The 16,407-nt window shown below is 50.0% G+C and overlaps 3 protein-coding genes across 9 annotated transcripts in view; 2 read left to right on the top strand and 1 right to left on the bottom strand.

Moving 5' to 3' along the window:
* Positions 1–87: 87 nt before the first annotated feature.
* On the top strand, positions 88–3,042 carry PPP1R35 (protein phosphatase 1 regulatory subunit 35). 2 transcript variants are annotated; one of them, XM_070567662.1, is made up of 4 exons: positions 88–1,635; positions 2,236–2,488; positions 2,569–2,705; positions 2,790–3,042. In XM_070567662.1, exons 1-4 carry the CDS (start codon positions 1,513–1,515, stop codon positions 2,961–2,963), a joined length of 687 nt encoding a protein of 228 aa, XP_070423763.1. In that variant the 5' UTR covers positions 88–1,512; the 3' UTR covers positions 2,964–3,042. The 2 variants fall into 2 exon arrangements, with proteins under 2 accessions (XP_070423763.1, XP_070423762.1); XM_070567661.1 differs by lacking the exon at positions 88–1,635 and adding an exon at positions 1,811–2,159.
* An 849-nt stretch (positions 3,043–3,891) lies between these two features.
* MEPCE (methylphosphate capping enzyme) lies at positions 3,892–8,447 on the bottom strand. Its single transcript, XM_008527319.2, has 4 exons — positions 6,426–8,447; positions 4,915–5,133; positions 4,611–4,737; positions 3,892–4,490 (listed from the first exon to the last, which is right to left on the bottom strand). Exons 1-4 carry the CDS (start codon positions 8,088–8,090, stop codon positions 4,438–4,440), a joined length of 2,064 nt encoding a protein of 687 aa, XP_008525541.1. The 5' UTR covers positions 8,091–8,447; the 3' UTR covers positions 3,892–4,437.
* A 1,437-nt stretch (positions 8,448–9,884) lies between these two features.
* ZCWPW1 (zinc finger CW-type and PWWP domain containing 1) overlaps positions 9,885–16,407 on the top strand; it is a 28,677-nt gene continuing 22,154 nt past the window's right edge. For 2 of the 6 annotated variants that reach the window (XM_070567659.1, XM_070567658.1), the window contains exons 1-4: positions 9,898–10,043; positions 12,074–12,170; positions 15,304–15,362; positions 16,135–16,388. In XM_070567659.1, coding sequence (XP_070423760.1) covers positions 15,338–15,362; positions 16,135–16,388 — 279 coding nt within the window. In that variant the 5' untranslated portion in view covers positions 9,898–10,043; positions 12,074–12,170; positions 15,304–15,337. Of the gene's footprint in view, positions 10,044–12,073; positions 12,171–15,303; positions 15,363–16,134; positions 16,389–16,407 lie in introns of all 6 variants that reach the window. The other 4 variants (XM_070567657.1, XM_008527317.2, XM_070567656.1 and 1 more) reach the window with 4 other exon arrangements.

The raw sequence follows: 16,407 nt of genomic DNA, 5'->3' as shown, positions 1-16,407 counted from the left end.
GAGTCCATCATTATTTCTAAGGGCTTTTCAGTGGAAAGAATTAGGATTTACTTTTTCCCCCCTTTTTTGTTTTTCTTTTTTGGTGAGGAAGATTGGCCCTGAGCTAACATTTGTGCCAATCTTCCTCTATTTTCTATGTGGGATGCTGCCACAGCATGGCTTGATAAGCAGTGTCTAGGTCCGTGCCCAGGATCTGAACGCACAAACCCCAGGCTGCCCAAGCGGAGCAAGAGAACTTAACCACTATGCCACCAGGCTGGCCCCAGGATATACTTTTTAATTTAAGCTAAAATACAGCATGAGTTCATACAGATACTTTCTAATTAAATTCAAGACTATAGGAAGTTTGCATAACATCACTGATTTTATATCTACATATCTCCTCTCCTATGACAAAATTCCAGTTCTGATAACATCAACATAATTGTTTTATCTTACACATTTACACCTATTTCCAACAATACGACTACTGAATACAATTTCAGATTTTATGGCAGTTTTTTAAAAAATGGCAGTTAATTTTGTCCTTAGGGTAAATCTGTGTTTTCAAGTCATTCAGAAGAGCTCCATTCTGTGTAGTTAGGTCACCAAGATATACATTTAGGTTTATTTGTTTCATTTTACTTTCAACTTTTATAGATTGATTTTTAAAATTAATCTTTATCATTTAATCACATAAAACATGTAGGTTTCCAAAGTCAGATACATAAAACAGAGTATATGCAAAGTTTAGCCTCTTTTCCCTTCATTCTATTCTCTCCTTCCTCATATGAACTATTAAAAATTTTTGTTATACTTCCACTTTTTAAAAATATAAGTATTTATTTATTTACATTTGTACCTCCCTACTCCCTTTCACAATTGAATAGTAGAGGTAATGGGCATACTTTCTTATTCCTGACGTTAGCAGGAAAGCCTCTAGCATTTCACCATTGACATCCTCTAAAACGTTTTGCAAAATGCGGGCAACGCTATCCATTCTAAATAATCTTCCACAGCATTTCTTGGCAAGAAAAACGATGTGAAAACTCTCAAACTGAAAAGTGGCCCGCCAACATGCCTGTTGACTGAGTATTAACCCATTTGGGGAGAGCTTCAAGAGCTCCGAACTCGACTTAGTACATTTTACACAAGAAGAAAACTGAGAGGAACTGCCCCAAGGAACACTGGGAACGGGCGAGAGCTCCAGGATCCTGCCCTGTAGTCCAGGGGTCCTGGATAAGTCTACCAAGACTTTCTTTTTTATTTTCTTTCTCTCTTTTTTTTAAAGTGTACTCAATACACAGATACGTATTTTTACAGAGAGGAATATTTTAGGAGACCCTCGAAGGTTAAGAAGTGGCAGAAGGCTGCAAGGCTGGATGAAGCAGTTACCGCCCGCGCAACCACGATCGCCCAGAGCCCCAGAAGGGTGCCCCGCTCGCACCCACTCATACTGGGAAGCTCCGGTTCTAGTTCGGGGGCGACAGAACTCGCGGAGATGCTGTGAAGGCACGAAGTAGGGAGGTCCAAATGAGAGGGCGCGGGACCATTAAGTCAAAGCTGTCACACTTGGCGCTGGGACAGGGCAGACAGACACAGGCAGCATTCCAGCAGAAGTCGGGCGAAGACACAGCGGGGCGAGCACACCACAGGGTAGGTTTGCGAAAGGAGAATTGGTCCCGATGAGGATCCGTAGGGCTTCCACGGGCTTCAGCTGTGAAGCCCCGGCCTGGGGGCGGGGACTAGGTCCGCAGACGGAAACCCGCGGGAAGACTGGAGGCGGGGCAAAGGAAACGACGCTAAAGAGGCCCAATAGGACGGGGCGAGCCTCCTCGGGTAGGGATAACGGTTTCCGGTAGCGGCGAAAGGGAGGGGCGGGGGAGAGGAGTTGGCGAGTGGGGTCCTTTGACCCTTGGCCCCAGCGCCCACACCCCTGCAGCCACGCCAAGATGATGGGCTGTGGGGAGTCAGAGTTGGAGTCGGTGGGAAGGGGGGAGGCCCCGGGGCCACCCCCAGAACCGCGCGCCCCGGAGTCCGGAGCCCCGGTGCCCGAGCCCGGTCTGGACCTGAGCCTGAGCCTGAGTCCGAGCTCCGAGAGCACGCAGCGGCCGAACCGCAGCCCCGGGCGGCGCAAGGGGCGGGCGGAGCGGCGGGGCGGGGCCCGCAAAGGGCGGCAGGTGAGCTGGGGGGAGACCTGGCCGCCCGCCCGCGGCTCCGCGCCCACCTCTTCACCGCCCTGCTCTCTGCCCCCAGGTTCGCTTCCGCCTGGCCCCGCCCTCCCCGGTGCGCTCCGAGCTGCCGCCGGCCGCCGCCGCAACGAGCGAGAAGCCCGCGGCGCCGACCGACCTGGGCGCGCCCGCGCCGCACAGCAGCCTGGCCCTGAGCTTCGAGCTGCAGGCCGCGCGGGCCGCAGCGGGGGGCCCCTTCGATGCCGCGAAGGCCGTGGAGGAGCAGCTCAGAAAGTCCTTCCAGACCCGCTGCGGCCTGGAGGAGAGCGTGGCCGAGGGTGAGGGGGGCAGGCGGCCGGCCGGGCGCGGGGATCGAGGCGAGGGGCGCCGCTCACCGCCGCTCCCCCTGCGGTCTCAGGGCTGAACGTGCCGCGCTCCAGGCGGCTCTTCCGAGACCTGGTGAGCCTGCAGGTGCCGGAGGAACAGGTTCTGAACGCCGCGCTGCGGGAGAAGCTGGCGCTCCTGCCGCCGCAGGGTCGAGCCCCCGCCCCGAAGGTGAGGGCCCCGGGCGGGAGCCTGCCCTGTGCCCCCTGCCCCTGCCCGCAAGCCTAACTCCGCTTTGGGCTCCAACTCCCACAGGACCCACCTGGGCCAGGGCCAGACATGACCATCCTGTGTGACCCAGAAACACTATTTTATGAATCTCCACACCTGACCCTGGATGGGCTGCCGCCGCTCCGGCTTCAGCTCCGGCCCCGCCCTTCAGAGGACACCTTTCTCATGCATCGGACGCTGAGGCGGTGGGAAGCGTAGACCTGGAGGCTCCCTGGATTGCTACTTCCTATTTTTGTGTTAAAACTATTTATCGGAATAAAGTGGTTTTGCTAACAAATGGGACTCTTCTTGGGAGTCTTAAGTTGGGGGTCAAGCCTCAGGTTGGAAGCTCCCTGGAAGTCAAGTTTTTGGCCCTTTTTTTAAAGGAACTTCATAGGGATGACAAGTAGAAAACACTGTCCAAGTCAGGGGTTTAGATGCCCTCCCCGCCTTTTCCAGACTTCAGTCACAGCTACCACCTTTGTTTTTGATGACACCACACGTGTTCCTTTGCACCACTTATTTCTGATCGCTTTAACGTGTGGGCCTCAGCCCACGTTTTACACTTCAGGGAAGCCTTCCCTCATCCTGCTCAAGGAAGCTGCAAGGCAGTTGCTAGCACCCAGCTATTCAAAATGATCTTGTTTTTACCCTTATTTACACCTGACTCAGTGCTTAATATTTGTTGACTGAATGTTCAAACCTCCAGGAACACTTGACAAGCCACTGAAAAGCTTCAAGTTAATTAAGTTGCCTATTAGTCTGGTTCTACAGCACAAAAAGGGTGGGTGGGCTACTAGAGCAGGTGGTGGCCTGGTCCAGGTGACTTTTTCTAGCTCCACCGGTAACACTTCCCAAGTTAGCCTTCTGCCCCAAGCTCCCACACAAATTTTGTCAATGGGATTTTTGTAGAGGGGAGACGAACTCTTCAAGTTTCACATCAAAATTTGCACTATACCCCTTTTGTCTGACTGGCGTTCTGTATACTTGTGTGTAGATCAGACTAGCATTCAACAGTTTTCCCAACCACCAGAAGACCTGTCCTGTTCTTGAGACCCTGTAGTTTGGGCAGAGAGGAGGCACAGGTTCTACAGGTTCGGGGCGGCCCCCATCCCTTCCCTGCCAGCTAGAAAGTGCCAGACACAGGTGTGGGGCCACTGCCCTAAACACCAAGTTTACTGTGCTGTTCTCACATTCCAAACCCAACCCCCTCTCCCAAAGGGGGACAGCAGAGTGAAGGATTTTCACAGTACCTGCGTGCCTCCCTGCCAAGCTTATCCCCTTAACCCTCAGTCCATCTATCCGTGGTCCACTGAGACGCAGCTAGGGACAAGGCCCAAGGACAAATGGGAACCCCTCCTTGGGAGAACAGGAGGAAGAGGCCAGAGAACTTGATACCCCCACCTCCCATGCCTTAGGAGAACAGAGGTCAGCAAACAGTCCATGCCATCCAGCCCAGTGAGCTGGGGGAGAGGAAGATGATGGTAAGTCCAGCGCAGCTCAGCTTGCTGCTTAGGTGCCAGAGGTGTAGGGAGAAGGCTGGGGCAGCAACATAGGAAAAGCTTTCTCTGCAGACCCAAGAAAGGAAACTATTTTTGGAGCCAGAAAGGAAAGACCTTGGGACACTCTCCTCTTCCCCCAGGTCCTCAGGAGCAGCGGGCAGCTTCTTCACACTTTCTGTTCAGGGGGCCACTTAGTGGCTGGGGGAACGGGCCTTGTGGAACAGGTACACAGGACGCTGGAAGCCTGAGGGGAGAGTGTGCAATCAGGAGGGGTTGGCAGGACCTCAAGACTCTCCACAGGGTCTGCACCCTCTCTGCCAGGACCAGCCTCCCTTCCTCCCCCAAGAAAATAAGCCAGCCCTACCTTTGGAGGTGTTGTGGGGTGTGGCCACAAGCTCATAGCTGGAGAAGCCCACCTCTGGGGATGTCAGGTAGGAAGTGAACTGCTCTGGCTTCAGCTGGATTCGATAGTAGTTCTTGTAGATTGTTTCCTAGGGAGAAGGGCAGGGGACAATTTCAACTCGCTGCCTTCTCCCCGGGTAGAGAATGATGCCCACCCAGGGGGCCTTCTCACCTTGCTCAGAAAGTCCTCTTTCTGCTTCCTTGAGGCCTTTCTTGCCTCAACTAAAGGAAGGATATCCCCAATTTCCACTGAAACCCCAACTCACCGTGAGAGTCTTTCTCCTGCCATAGGATGACCAAGGTTGGGGCTCCAGGACCAGGATGCCCCCAGGGCGGAGGTGCCGGTAGATCCGGCGGAACATGCGCTTCAGCCCCTCGTCTCCCCAGTTCAGATGCACCCACTTGGTGAGGCTGAGGCAGAGCACCACATCATACTCGGGGTTTTGGGCATCCACCAGCTCATCTCGATCCAGCACATAGTTACCCTGAGGGCAAGAATTGGGGGCGAGGTCAACAGAGGCATTGAAAGAACCACTGCTCCCACACAACCCGCTCTGCAGCCTCTAAGACAAAGTCCCGCTGCCTCACCTTAGCCCTTGGCCACAATCTTCCCTGACACTCCTCAGACTAACTTCCAAATGGTGCCCTCTCTTTGAGTCTCCTTTTCTTGCTTTACACCCTCCTGCTCCTGCTTTCTAGTGAGAGTAAACCAATCAAACATAAAAAGGGCGCCTGGGTAATTTTAAGTTGAGCAAATTACCCACGAGATCTCCAAAGCTGGGTCAAATTGCAGAGAAAGAATGCTGAGGTTCTCCCAAGACCCTGTCCAGTACTTATTTCCACCCCACATACATTAAGCCGAGTGACTCAACATTATACAAAGGGACCTAACCCAGGTTTGAAAGGGAGACCTGTAGTTTCTTCCCTGTGGTTGGGGCTGGCAAAGTTTCAGGCCTATTCTTTCCCTTCTCCCAGAGAAACGAGGAGCCCTATCCTTCAGGAAGCCTTTTCTAGATAAGCTCACCACCCTCTGTAAAGCCCATTCTTCCAGGCTTAATCCAACATACTGCCAACTATTACTGCAGACGGCCTATGTGGAGCATGTTATGGGGAGCTATACATAGTCAGGGAACAGACATTCTGAAGACACAGGCCTCTTCCCTTCTGCAGAGGACTTTCTGATTCTTCCCCATCCTGCTATCTAGGGTCAGTGTGGAGATGATCTAAGGCCAATCCACTTGCGTTCCTGACCACTGACACTCTTCAACCAACGCTGCACCTATTGCAAACGAGGTCCCTATCAATGGACGGAAACCATAAATATTAGTCAGCCACTCCCCTAATCCTCCCCCTACAACCAGACATTCCACGTTTGACACCGATCCCTTCATGTGTCTTCAGTAGTTTGGAGGACAAGTTCTCATATGGACCAAATCCCCTAGTGAGCATCAGCAGCAGCCCCCAAGGGAAGGTGGACTGGTCTGGATTATAGTCCAGGCCGGGAGCAGGGCAGAAGGAGTCAGTCCCTACCTTGGGGCTTGTGGACATGAGAAAAAACCCTAGACAGAACTCCCGCCCTTCTAGGTTATAGAAAAGCAGAGACACCCAGCGGAATCAGTCCCAGATTAAGACCCTTCTCTTGAGGCTCTGGTTCTCCTAGAGTACATGTGAGTGCATGCACAGAAATCCCTCTGGTCATAACCTTCCCCTGCCAGGTTCCCATTTAATCTCATCTTCATACCTGGCCCCTATCCCCCAAACCTTTGGACCCTCTTACCGTGACGAAGACAACATTGTTGGGGAAGACTGATGTGTCTGCTCCATCCAAGGGCACTTGGGGTGCAGCAATGGGACCCCGGCTGGCTGTCAGTGAGGCTGGGAAGCAGCTTCTCTTTCGGACGGTTGTGGTCCCTTCCTCACTTTCTGCCCCTGGGTCCCCCTCAGAAGTCTGGGGTGGCAGACGCAGCTCCTCGGACAGGTAGTGTCTGATGTTTTGGCGGGCAGAGTGGATGAGCCGGGCATCAATATCCAGGCCCACCATGCGGGATGGGCCCCACTTACAGGCAATGCTCAGGGCCAGATGGCCCACATTGCAGCCCAGATCTAAGACGTCCCGACCTCGAAACCACTCGGGCTTCAACACCCGAAGGCGCCCATCCTCACAGGAAGGATTGCGGTACCCATAGTACTTGCTGTAATTCCCATACTGGAACTTGCGCTGTTGCTTTTTGAAGCCTGCTGCAGGTAGTGGGTGGAGGTGGTGGCGGCCTCCCCCACTCCCTCGGCCCTTTTCCTTGGGACCCTGGCCTGCACCCCTAGCCCCTGCCTCCGACTTGCTGGAAGTCCTGCGACGTTTGCGATGTCGTGAGGAGGAAGACGAGGGTGCAGAGGTAACTGAGGCAGCTGGAGGGGCTGAAAGGGAGCCTGAGGGACCCTGGAGGGCAGATGGAAGGGGGGAGACGACCTCATCCCTGCAGTTGATGGCTGTGTTGAGTTCATAGGGCTGGGGGGCATCCCGGTTCTGGCCTCTATGCCGCTGCTGCTGTGTGGTGCCCTCCCCATGGAGTGAGGGCGCGAGGGGGGCTGTGGGCAGCACAGAGTGGCTATCATTCCCGCCAGTTGCCTGCTGCTGCTGGTGGTGCTGTCCCCGGTGTCTATGCCGCTTCCGACCAGTCTTGAGTGGCGAAGCAAGAACTACTTGGGCCTCATCAGTGCAAGTGTTGAGACTGAGCGGATCAGTAATATCTTTGGGGATGAGGATCTCCACCGGATCTCGCCCCTTGGCCGGAAGTGGGGATGACTTGGGGGTCTCCGCATTGAGTACGCGGCTCACTTCCTCATCCAGGAGACTATTAAGGTTCAGTGGATCAAAAATATTGCCCCCCAGGAGGAAGTTGGAGGGTAACACAGAGTCACAGTCCGAATTAACCCGCCTGCGCCTCTTGAAGGCCGGATGTTTGAAGCCTCCCCCACCTCCTCCTACATTACAGCTATTTCTCCTCTTGCCCCCACCTCCCCCAGGGGGCCGGTGGGGCTGATAGCCATTTCGGGGTCGAGGAGGGGCAGGGGGGCCCAGTTCTGTTCCGCCCCCTCCCCGTCGCTCCTCCCCCACGTCCGGGGGAGCAGCTCGCCCGTGGGGATCAGACAAGCGGGCCTCCCCGTGCGGCGGCGCCTGGGGGCCGCCCCCTCGTTGCTGCTGCGCCTGGCCGCCCCGGGGGGTGGATGGAGCCCTGGGGCTCTCCTTGCCGGCCCCAGAAGCCAGGGCCCCCTCCGAGTGCGCGCGCGGCCCCGGCCCACGCTGCGTCCCGCCGCGGAGCTCCCCGGAGGCGGCCTCTCGGTGCGGCTGCACCGTGGGGCCGCCCCCTCCGCCCGACTCCTCTTTGAGCGGCGGCGGCGGGGCCGGCACCAGAAACGGCTCCTTCTCCGCCGCCATCTCGATCATTTCCTCCCCTTATTCCGTCCCAGTCGAGGGCAACGAGGGGGGCTAGGGGGCTTAACCCCCCTTCCTAGACCCCGCTCCCCTCCCCCCTTTCCCGAGTGCGCGCGCAGCTCTGCTCTTCTCGCCTAGTCTCGCGCCCAAGCGCCTCCCCCGAAGCGCGCCCCACTAGCCCGCGAGACCAAAACAAGATGCCCGCGAGACCCGAACTCGAGGAATCGACCGCGCGTGCGCCGACCCCTTTCTCCTCTACCACTACCGCTTCCCGCGAGCGCGCACTGCTGGAGCGCGTTCCTCTCGCCCCGGAATCACGCATGCGCACTCCGCCACCACCCTGGTTGCGCGCGCATCGGAGTACGAACCAACTTAACGGCTCCGGGAGTTTAAATATAGCCCCCACGACCCCCCAAAAAGCCCACCACCCCAAATTGACACCCTACTTCCCTTCGCAGCTATGTCCGTCCCTACTGATATCCTTTGTCTCTGCCGCGCGATCCCACCCACCGTAGGCGGGGGACGGGGAGCTGGTGTGAAAAGGTCTCCTTGACACCCGACCCTTGTTCCTGAGGAATGAGTCTCAGCGGTCTCCGCCCGGCTCTAAAGCCAACAACCTCCCTACCCCGCCTCCTTCCTCCCCCTAGCGGGCAGCGCCTGCGCACACCCTTTTGGGCTTGCGCGGGTAGATGCAGCACGTGCTGGAGATGACACCCCGCCCTCCGTCCTAGGGGCGGGGACTGTTACGTCGCTTCCTCAGGTTTGGTACACGCAACGTGCGTCAGCACGATTCGAAGGGGGCGTGAATAAGGAACGGGGCGGCCCTCATGAATTATTCATGACCCGGTCCCCCCCCCCCCCCCCCTTTGCCCACCTACTTAGAAGAGCTTCCGAGGCAGCGGAGGGGTGAACCTAAAAGTAGAGGAAGGGAAAGATCGGAGCATACTGACCGTCTTCCTACGAACTGTTCTCAGTAAAATACGATAGGTCATTTTAACTCACCCCGCTGGAAAATATTCTCTGCTGAACTGAAAAGAAAAAAAAAATAAGGCACTAAGACAGCCGATGTTGTCCAACTTCCTCTTCCCCCGAAATGGCCGAGTCGTTCTCTCGCTCCTCCGCCTTCCCCAAATCGCGATCACCTGGAGACACCACGCCCTATTCTCCGCCTCCACACCCAAAGCCCCGACACCAACGCCTCCGCCCACCACCCGAAGCCTGCGCAGGAGCCCTGAGCCCGGGGGCTGCGACGCCGACGCCCACCCCAGCCACCTCGCACGCAGGCCTTCCCGAGCGCACACCCTGCGGCTTCGCGCCGCCTAGTAGAAAAACGAATGTAGGCGGGGAAGAGATTTCGGCCTGCTTTGGGCCCCCTGCCTCGGCCAATGGGGAAAAAGCTATTCGACGCCCCTTCCACGGGGTGCTAGGTGGCCCTTTCTCCCTGCCAACAGTGCTTGGGGTGCGGGGCCTGTGGCTGAGAAGAGGGCGGGAGAGGTGAGAGTGGGGTTCAGGAGAGTCTCAAATAAAATATTAAAATAAGGGCGTGAAGGAGACTAAAAGGGAGAATAGGAATTGGGGAACGAAAAGAGGAAGGAAAAGGTAGTCTGGGACCCAGAGAAAACTTAGTAAAAGCAAGAGGAGCTTCATGAACGATCAGGCGCCGCAGCTGCCGCCTAAAAAAAGTGAGACCAAGCAGGATTATGGGATATGTAGTTTTACAGGGCAGCTCGGTTGGAAGATGGCGGAAATCGCTGCGCAAACGCAAAAGCGGCTTCCAGCTGCGCATGCGCCTCAACCCGGGCCGCCGCGCCACCCCCCCGCCCGCTGGGGAGGGGGTGGAGCTTGTGCGTGGCCTCGCACCTTCTCTTGGTGGCGGGAAAACTGGGTCGAGGCTGGAGCGGCTTGCAGAATCGCTGCGGTAGTTCGCTTCGCTCCTCGCCGTTTAGGGCCTCTTCACTCCAAAAGGTAGCTGGCTCTTCTCCGGTTGCAGATGAGGGTGCTTGGCCCGGCCAGTCCTGGTACTTGTGGTCTGAGGAGAAGTCTTCTCCTCAGGGCGACAAGCAACTCTGACGCCTCCTCCTCAGACTCTCTGGCCGCAGACTCACCCCCAACAGACACACAAAAGTAACCCCATATCGTGGCGGGCAGCGACGGGCTGAGAGGGGAGGAGGATTCTGGTGCCTCCGTGGAGGGGGCGGGGCGCCTCTGGGGGGCAGTGTCTCCTGGTGAGATCCTTGATGGCGAAGAGAGGCTGGAAAGCCACTTTTTTGCCCCTTGAGGGGCGTCAGGGACTTCGGACTCTGTGAAACCTCCCGTCTTATTATTGCTGTCCTCCAGAGAGAATGGGAGAGGGAAGAGAGGGGAAGAAGGCGGCCCAGCGAAAGCTCCCCGCTTTGGTTTAGAGGTGGAAGGAGGCCTCTCGCTGCCGCACTTGGGCGCCCGGTGACGGGAGGTGGCGCGGGGACCCGGGCGTGTGCGCCTTTCAGCCCAGACGACGCGAAGAGGCTGGTCTGAGGTCCGGAGCAGGGCCCGTGGGGAAGCCTTGCGGGCGGTGGATCCCGAGAGCCGGGGGACACGGGAGTCCCCCAGAAAGAGTCTGCGTTTGGGTGATAAGCGGCCACGTCTCTGCTTCCTTGTCCTCTGAACCAAGAAGCTTTAGCTCACGTCCACTGATTTGTAAAAGTCTGCAAAAGGTTTAGTTCAACTAGTTAGGACAGTAAATGTCTTGCTACGTGGTCTGGTCTGGGCAGTAAGGGCAGCTGGAATAATTTTTTTTCCGTCTGTCTTGTTAAAAGTTTTAAATCAAGCTCGCTGAGCACACATACACAAAGAAGAAAGAAAAGAAAAAACTACTGTTACTAATCGAGGCATGAAAATAAGCAGTTTACATGCCATTAGACGTTAACGCCAAAAGGGAATTAAACTCCAGTTTAACGGAGATTTTAAATATAGTCTTTACAGTTTTTTTTGAGGCTCACAGCGTTTGTGTTAGAGAATAATCCTAAAGGGTTTACTTTTCTTTTTAGACCAAGGATTCCAGGAACAGTATAAAAAGGGAATAATTGGATAGTTAGGAGGAGGAAACTTGTGAACACATTCTAAATGGGGGAGGGGGATGGGAGGACGATTAATGCTTTTTGAAAAATATTGACGACTGAATTAAGTTATTTAGCTAGATCGTTCTCAAACAGTTTGGTCTCAGAACCCTTTTATACTCTTAAAAATTAGGGAGGACTTCAAAGATTGGTTTATATCTGTTGCTATTCATATATTAGAAATTAAACAAAAATTTTGAGCATTTATTCTAAAATAAAAATAAACCCGTTACACTTTAACATAAATAACATTTTTAATGAAAAATATATTTGCCTAAATGAAAGAAAATTTAGTGTGAAGAATGGCATTGTTTTACATTTTTGCAAATCTCTTTCGTGTTTGGCTTAATAGAAGACAGCTGGATTTCCATCTGTTTCTGAATTCACTCTGTTATGATATCTTGTTTCGTTTCAAGTATATGAGAAAAAAACAGCCTAACACAGATAAGTAGCTGGAAGGGGGGGGGATCCCCAGGGGTCTTTGGATCACACTTTGAGAACTGCTGAGCTAGGTGATTCTATCCTAAAATCAGTGTGATGATTTTTAGTGTTCTAAGTGTAAGAAAACCTTGAATTTTTTTGGAACACCTCTTTCACCTTCCCTTGGTTCCCTTTATTGGTTGTTTGTTTTTCCCTCCTTATTCACCCTTCTTTCCTATGTTGAGTGGGTAGGATCCAGTTTATGGAACTTTCTTTTACTTTCATTCTTAAAGCTTCATTGTTTTTTTTTTTTTCCTCTCTTTTTCATCTAAGGTAAGAAGAGAGAAATTAAAATGTCAAATGTTATTCCTGGGTTTAGAGCTCCCAGTCATTTAGTAGCTGACCAGGTGAAAGTTGGTGGTATTTTGTTTATTTATTAACTCTTTTTCAAATTTTTTCTCTCTCTGAACTTGATTTCAGTATTCTTTACTGTGGAAGAAAATTTGTTTGAAACAGAGGAGCAGAAACTTGAGTTGTCAGACAGTGATTACCTGGCTTTCCTTTCTCTATTGATCAGGTTAGAGATTTTCTTTAAAAGTAATGTTCCCATCACACCCCCACTCTCAATTAAGGGGAACTACATACATTGCTGCTTATAGATTTACTACGTCTTACTGACTCAATGATGACCCGCGATTTTTCCCGGTTGGTTGAGGCTCCAGTAACACACTTTGGCCTAGAGAGGCCAGTGTAGGTTTAGATAATGATTTAAAACTAACTTTTGGAAAATTTTGCATTTTTTAGATTGATCAAAATACTCTTTTTGTTTTACTTGAAGAATGTAGAATTTAAAAAGTCACTTTTGAAGTGGTAATACGTGTATAAGACGCTAGAGGTACACAAGGGGATACAGTAAAAAGCTCCCTTCCACTCCCAGCCCCTCAGTTGTACTCCCAGAGGCATTTTTGTCAGTTTCTTGTATATTCTTCCAGAGATAGTTTATGGGTACACAAGCATATTATGTAGATGTACATTTTTAAAAATCAAATATTGTCATCTCAAATACACTAATTTTCATTTCTCATTTAGTGTAGCTCTTCTTGTAATTTAGTTTACCTTTATGGGGACTTCTCATGATCATTTTTGGAATTTTGGAGTCTGAGAGAAGATATGTTTGTCATTTGTGGCCAAATTAATATTTCTTTTGCAGCCTAATTTTATTCAGTTTCTGGCTTCTGTTTAGGATTGTCAAAAAGAAGGAGATCAATTTGCTGCAGTGTTTCTCCTCTAATTTCCCATTTGCCTTTTTTCCTGGAGCAAATAAGTTTGAGGGTTGGTGGTGATGAATTAAGATGGAAACACTGAGAAAATGTTCTCCTTAATATAAAGGAAAAGTAGTTACTGCAGAACAGCACAGCTGAATTATTCACGTTTATAGAATTAAGAAAAGGAACAGAAAAATACCAAAAGATAATTTAAAAATATTTTACATTCAGCCATGCTGTGGCCACCCTAAGTCAAGCTCCTGACACCTTTTGAATTTATCTTGGGATCTAAAGGGAGGAACTCTATACCCTGAACAACTGAGTGTTTACTCTAGCCTGGCCATTTCAGAGTCTTAAAATTTTCAGATCCTTTAAAGAGAAGTGTATATGAATCGAAAGATCCATTTTATGCTGCTTTTGGGTCTCTATTTATAGTGGGAAATGGCAGAGCTGGAAGATTAAGTTTCAGGCATAGGGCCTTCAAAGTGCTCAAAACCAACGGCCAGAAATAAGATCATTGAGAAGAATAGACAGGTTATTAGTAGAATTTAGAAGCCGAAGGCCTGAGTTCATCTTGGCTCTACCTCGTATTAACACTGAGGCTTTGGGCAAACCACTTAACTTCTCTTCGCATATTTTTTCATCTTTAAAAAGGGAAGCTGGCACTTTATGACCTCTAGATACCCTCCCAGAGCTACAATGCTTGTTATAATGTTTACAAAAATAAGAATGGCTTATATGCTCTAAGCCTAGAGAAAACTGGCTTATATGCTCTAAGCCTCAAGAAAACTGCGTAGAAGCGTTGTAAGAACTTTAGGCTGGTAAAACAAAAGGCAATTCTTTTCTAACATCTGGGTAAAAATAATGTCAATAGTGGAAAGTGTAAATTGGAAAAATGTATAAATTATTGGAACATCTCAAGATGAATCTTGGCACTCTGTTGGGCCACAAATGGCTTATAGCTGTGTGGACATACTCAGCCTTTTATGTCACTGGAGGCCTCCCCAACTCCCACCCCTCGGTTACCTATGGCTGTGAACAGCCTGGTCCTTTTGCTCCAGAGTACCCAGAAATAAAATTTTTCTTGTGTTTCAATGTGTACTTTTAATGGATGCTTTTCCTGTGTGCTGTGATATAAATCGGTGCGAAGCACTCCACTAGACTATCGGGATGTAGCATAGCACAGTTTATAGCGCAGACTTTTAAATCAGACAGATTCTAATCCTGATTTTACCACTTGTCAATTGCTTAATATCTCTAAATTCCTCTAAGCCTCAACCTCCCTAAGTGTAAGATGGTATCCAGCTCATAGATTTATTGTGAGAAATAAATAAGATGGCATATGTAAAGGGTAAAGAATATAGCCAGTGCTCAGTAAGTGTTATCCGTTATTAGTAGTCACAATTTTGGTAGTAATAATGAAGCATATTGATGTAGTGTAGAACATCTGTGAGTAGATAGCTATAGATGAACTACGGATGTAGAATGAAGGTGCTAGATTCTTATTACTAGCTTCTCTGGGGACCTCTGCTGGTTGCCAAATATTTCTGAGCCATGAATAGAGATTGCTAGAACTTAGCACATTGGGAAATGTACTGGACTAGAAGATGTAAGTAAAGGGAAGATATACATTATAGTGATGTTTAAAAAAGAGATTCTCTACATATAAGGACCTCTGAATTAGGTCAGAGAATTGCCAAATTATTTGTATTTTAAGCATTTAGGAGAACTTAGTGAAAAGAGCTTATCCCTCTGAAGAAAACTTTCTCTCTTTAACTCCTAGGCCCGTCTATATCCTCCTACTGATACTTACACTTCCATCTGTTAAAAACAAGATGACAGGACCCAAATGGAGTTGCTTACGCTAAGCCCCGCATCACCAAACCAAGTCTTAACTTAATTATAGTTTTGGCTCTCCCTGAAATGGAATCTTAAACCAGTCAATCAGGAATCACTTGGTCAGCCCTAGTTAGGCAATCTGCCTGATAGACCCCTGTCTATGCTGCCATCCTCTAAAGGAAGGTAACCTTGCAATAACCAATCCACTTTTTTGCCTAGTATGACTTCCTTGCTTCTGCTCCCTTCTGCTCCTTTCCGATTCATAAATCACTGAATAAAGCCTATAAGATCTTCAAAATTTACTCAGTTGAATTTTGTTTTTTGATACGTTACTACCACTACCACCTAGTGATGAGTGCCTACCTCATGTTGGACATGGTTCTAGGCACTTAAAACACTAAGGATTGTTGCTTATCTTAACAGTAACTGTCATTATCCCCTGACGTATAATTGGAACTGCTGAGGAGGTAGAAGTGTAGTCAAGAAGGCAGAAAGTGTAGTTCAGGGGTCCTAAGCAAAGAGATTCTGAGCCCAAGAAGACAGGGGGAGAAGAAAGTTTAAACTCATGTTCAATCAGAGTGACAGCAGTTAATTTCTTTTTTCTAGCAGAGGCACAAAGAAAGTGTAGCTTCTGACCTGAATGATGACAACAGTGCAGGGTAAAGGTGAGTCAAGAGTGAGAGAGGCTCACTTTGTATATTTCTCTCATTTTTTTCCTTTCTTTCTTGGCTCTTGGTCATTTGGACCAAGGGGACCAGATTCCCCCGAAAGGAAGCTCAGTTCACATCTACTTTTTGTCCACTCTAAGATACTACTTTTCTAGACACTTTGAGTGAAAGATATATGATTTAGAAGCAGTCCTGCTTAAGGAATATATGAAGTTATAGGGAGAGAAAACATGTTTAAATATCTGTAGCATAAATTTGAATGTGGTAAATGCCACCAGACAGGTACAAAGTGTTATGGAAGCTCAGAAGAAAGATGTTGCTTATACCTGGCAGGATCAGTACAATTTTCATTGCATCATTTGTAGATTTTGACTAGTGTTTTTTTTTTCAGTTTCTCTAATTTCCCGTAAAATTTTGTCCAAAGTTAAAATGAGTGAATTAAAAAACTTTCACATTTGAATAATTAAATTTCCTGCATGCTTATGTTTATCATCTTTGAATTACTCAGTGGTTCCTAAATCTGGAAGTACATCAGAATAATCTAGATAGTCTTGTAAAATTATAGATTCCTGGGTCTCACTTAAAACTACTTCATCAGAATCTCAGGGCAGAGGAGGTGGGGGTGGATGAGGAGACGCCTAGAAATCTGAATTTGTTAAAAGCATTCTCCAGATAATTCTGATATGGCCAGTCAGTGGGCAATGTTTGGCAGTCTCTGTGTTAGACTCTATGTTTCATGAATTCCATTTGATGATCAAATTTCTTTCAGAATGTGGGAAAGGACCAAAGAAAACCTTTGCCCCACCTGCACAAAAATTGCAGAGCCTGATGCTCTGTAGCTCTGACTCACCCAAGGAGGAGACCCTGGGGATCAGTTCCCCAGAGGCAGAGGCCAGGCCAGACCTGCCAAAGGCCAGATCAAGGAAGAAAGAGAAGAAAGCAACCACAGAGAATGGTCCAAGCAGTGGCCAGGGGGAGAAAAGAAAGTCTCAAGACAACCGGCAAGCAGAGAAGAAAGACAAGGTATTAGTCACATTGATGA

Source organism: Equus przewalskii, chromosome 12 (assembly GCF_037783145.1).
Source record: "Equus przewalskii isolate Varuska chromosome 12, EquPr2, whole genome shotgun sequence".
Taxonomy (NCBI): domain Eukaryota; kingdom Metazoa; phylum Chordata; class Mammalia; order Perissodactyla; family Equidae; genus Equus; species Equus przewalskii.
Note: the sequence above shows the minus strand (reverse complement) of the source record. Positions and strands in the feature narration are given on the sequence as shown.

Coding starts and splice junctions, on each gene's coding strand:
- PPP1R35 (XM_070567661.1), top strand. CDS start 1,932: ATGATGGGCTGTGGGGAGTCAGAGTTGGAGTCGGTGGGAAGGGGGGAG. Junction 2,489..2,568: donor GGAGGAGAGCGTGGCCGAGG/GTGAGGGGGGCA, acceptor CTGCGGTCTCAG/GGCTGAACGTGCCGCGCTCC. Junction 2,706..2,789: donor GTCGAGCCCCCGCCCCGAAG/GTGAGGGCCCCG, acceptor CAACTCCCACAG/GACCCACCTGGGCCAGGGCC.
- MEPCE (XM_008527319.2), bottom strand. CDS start 8,090: ATGATCGAGATGGCGGCGGAGAAGGAGCCGTTTCTGGTGCCGGCCCCG. Junction 5,134..6,425: donor ACAATGTTGTCTTCGTCACG/GTAAGAGGGTCC, acceptor TCTTGCCCTCAG/GGTAACTATGTGCTGGATCG. Junction 4,491..4,610: donor ACCCCACAACACCTCCAAAG/GTAGGGCTGGCT, acceptor CTCTCCCCTCAG/GCTTCCAGCGTCCTGTGTAC.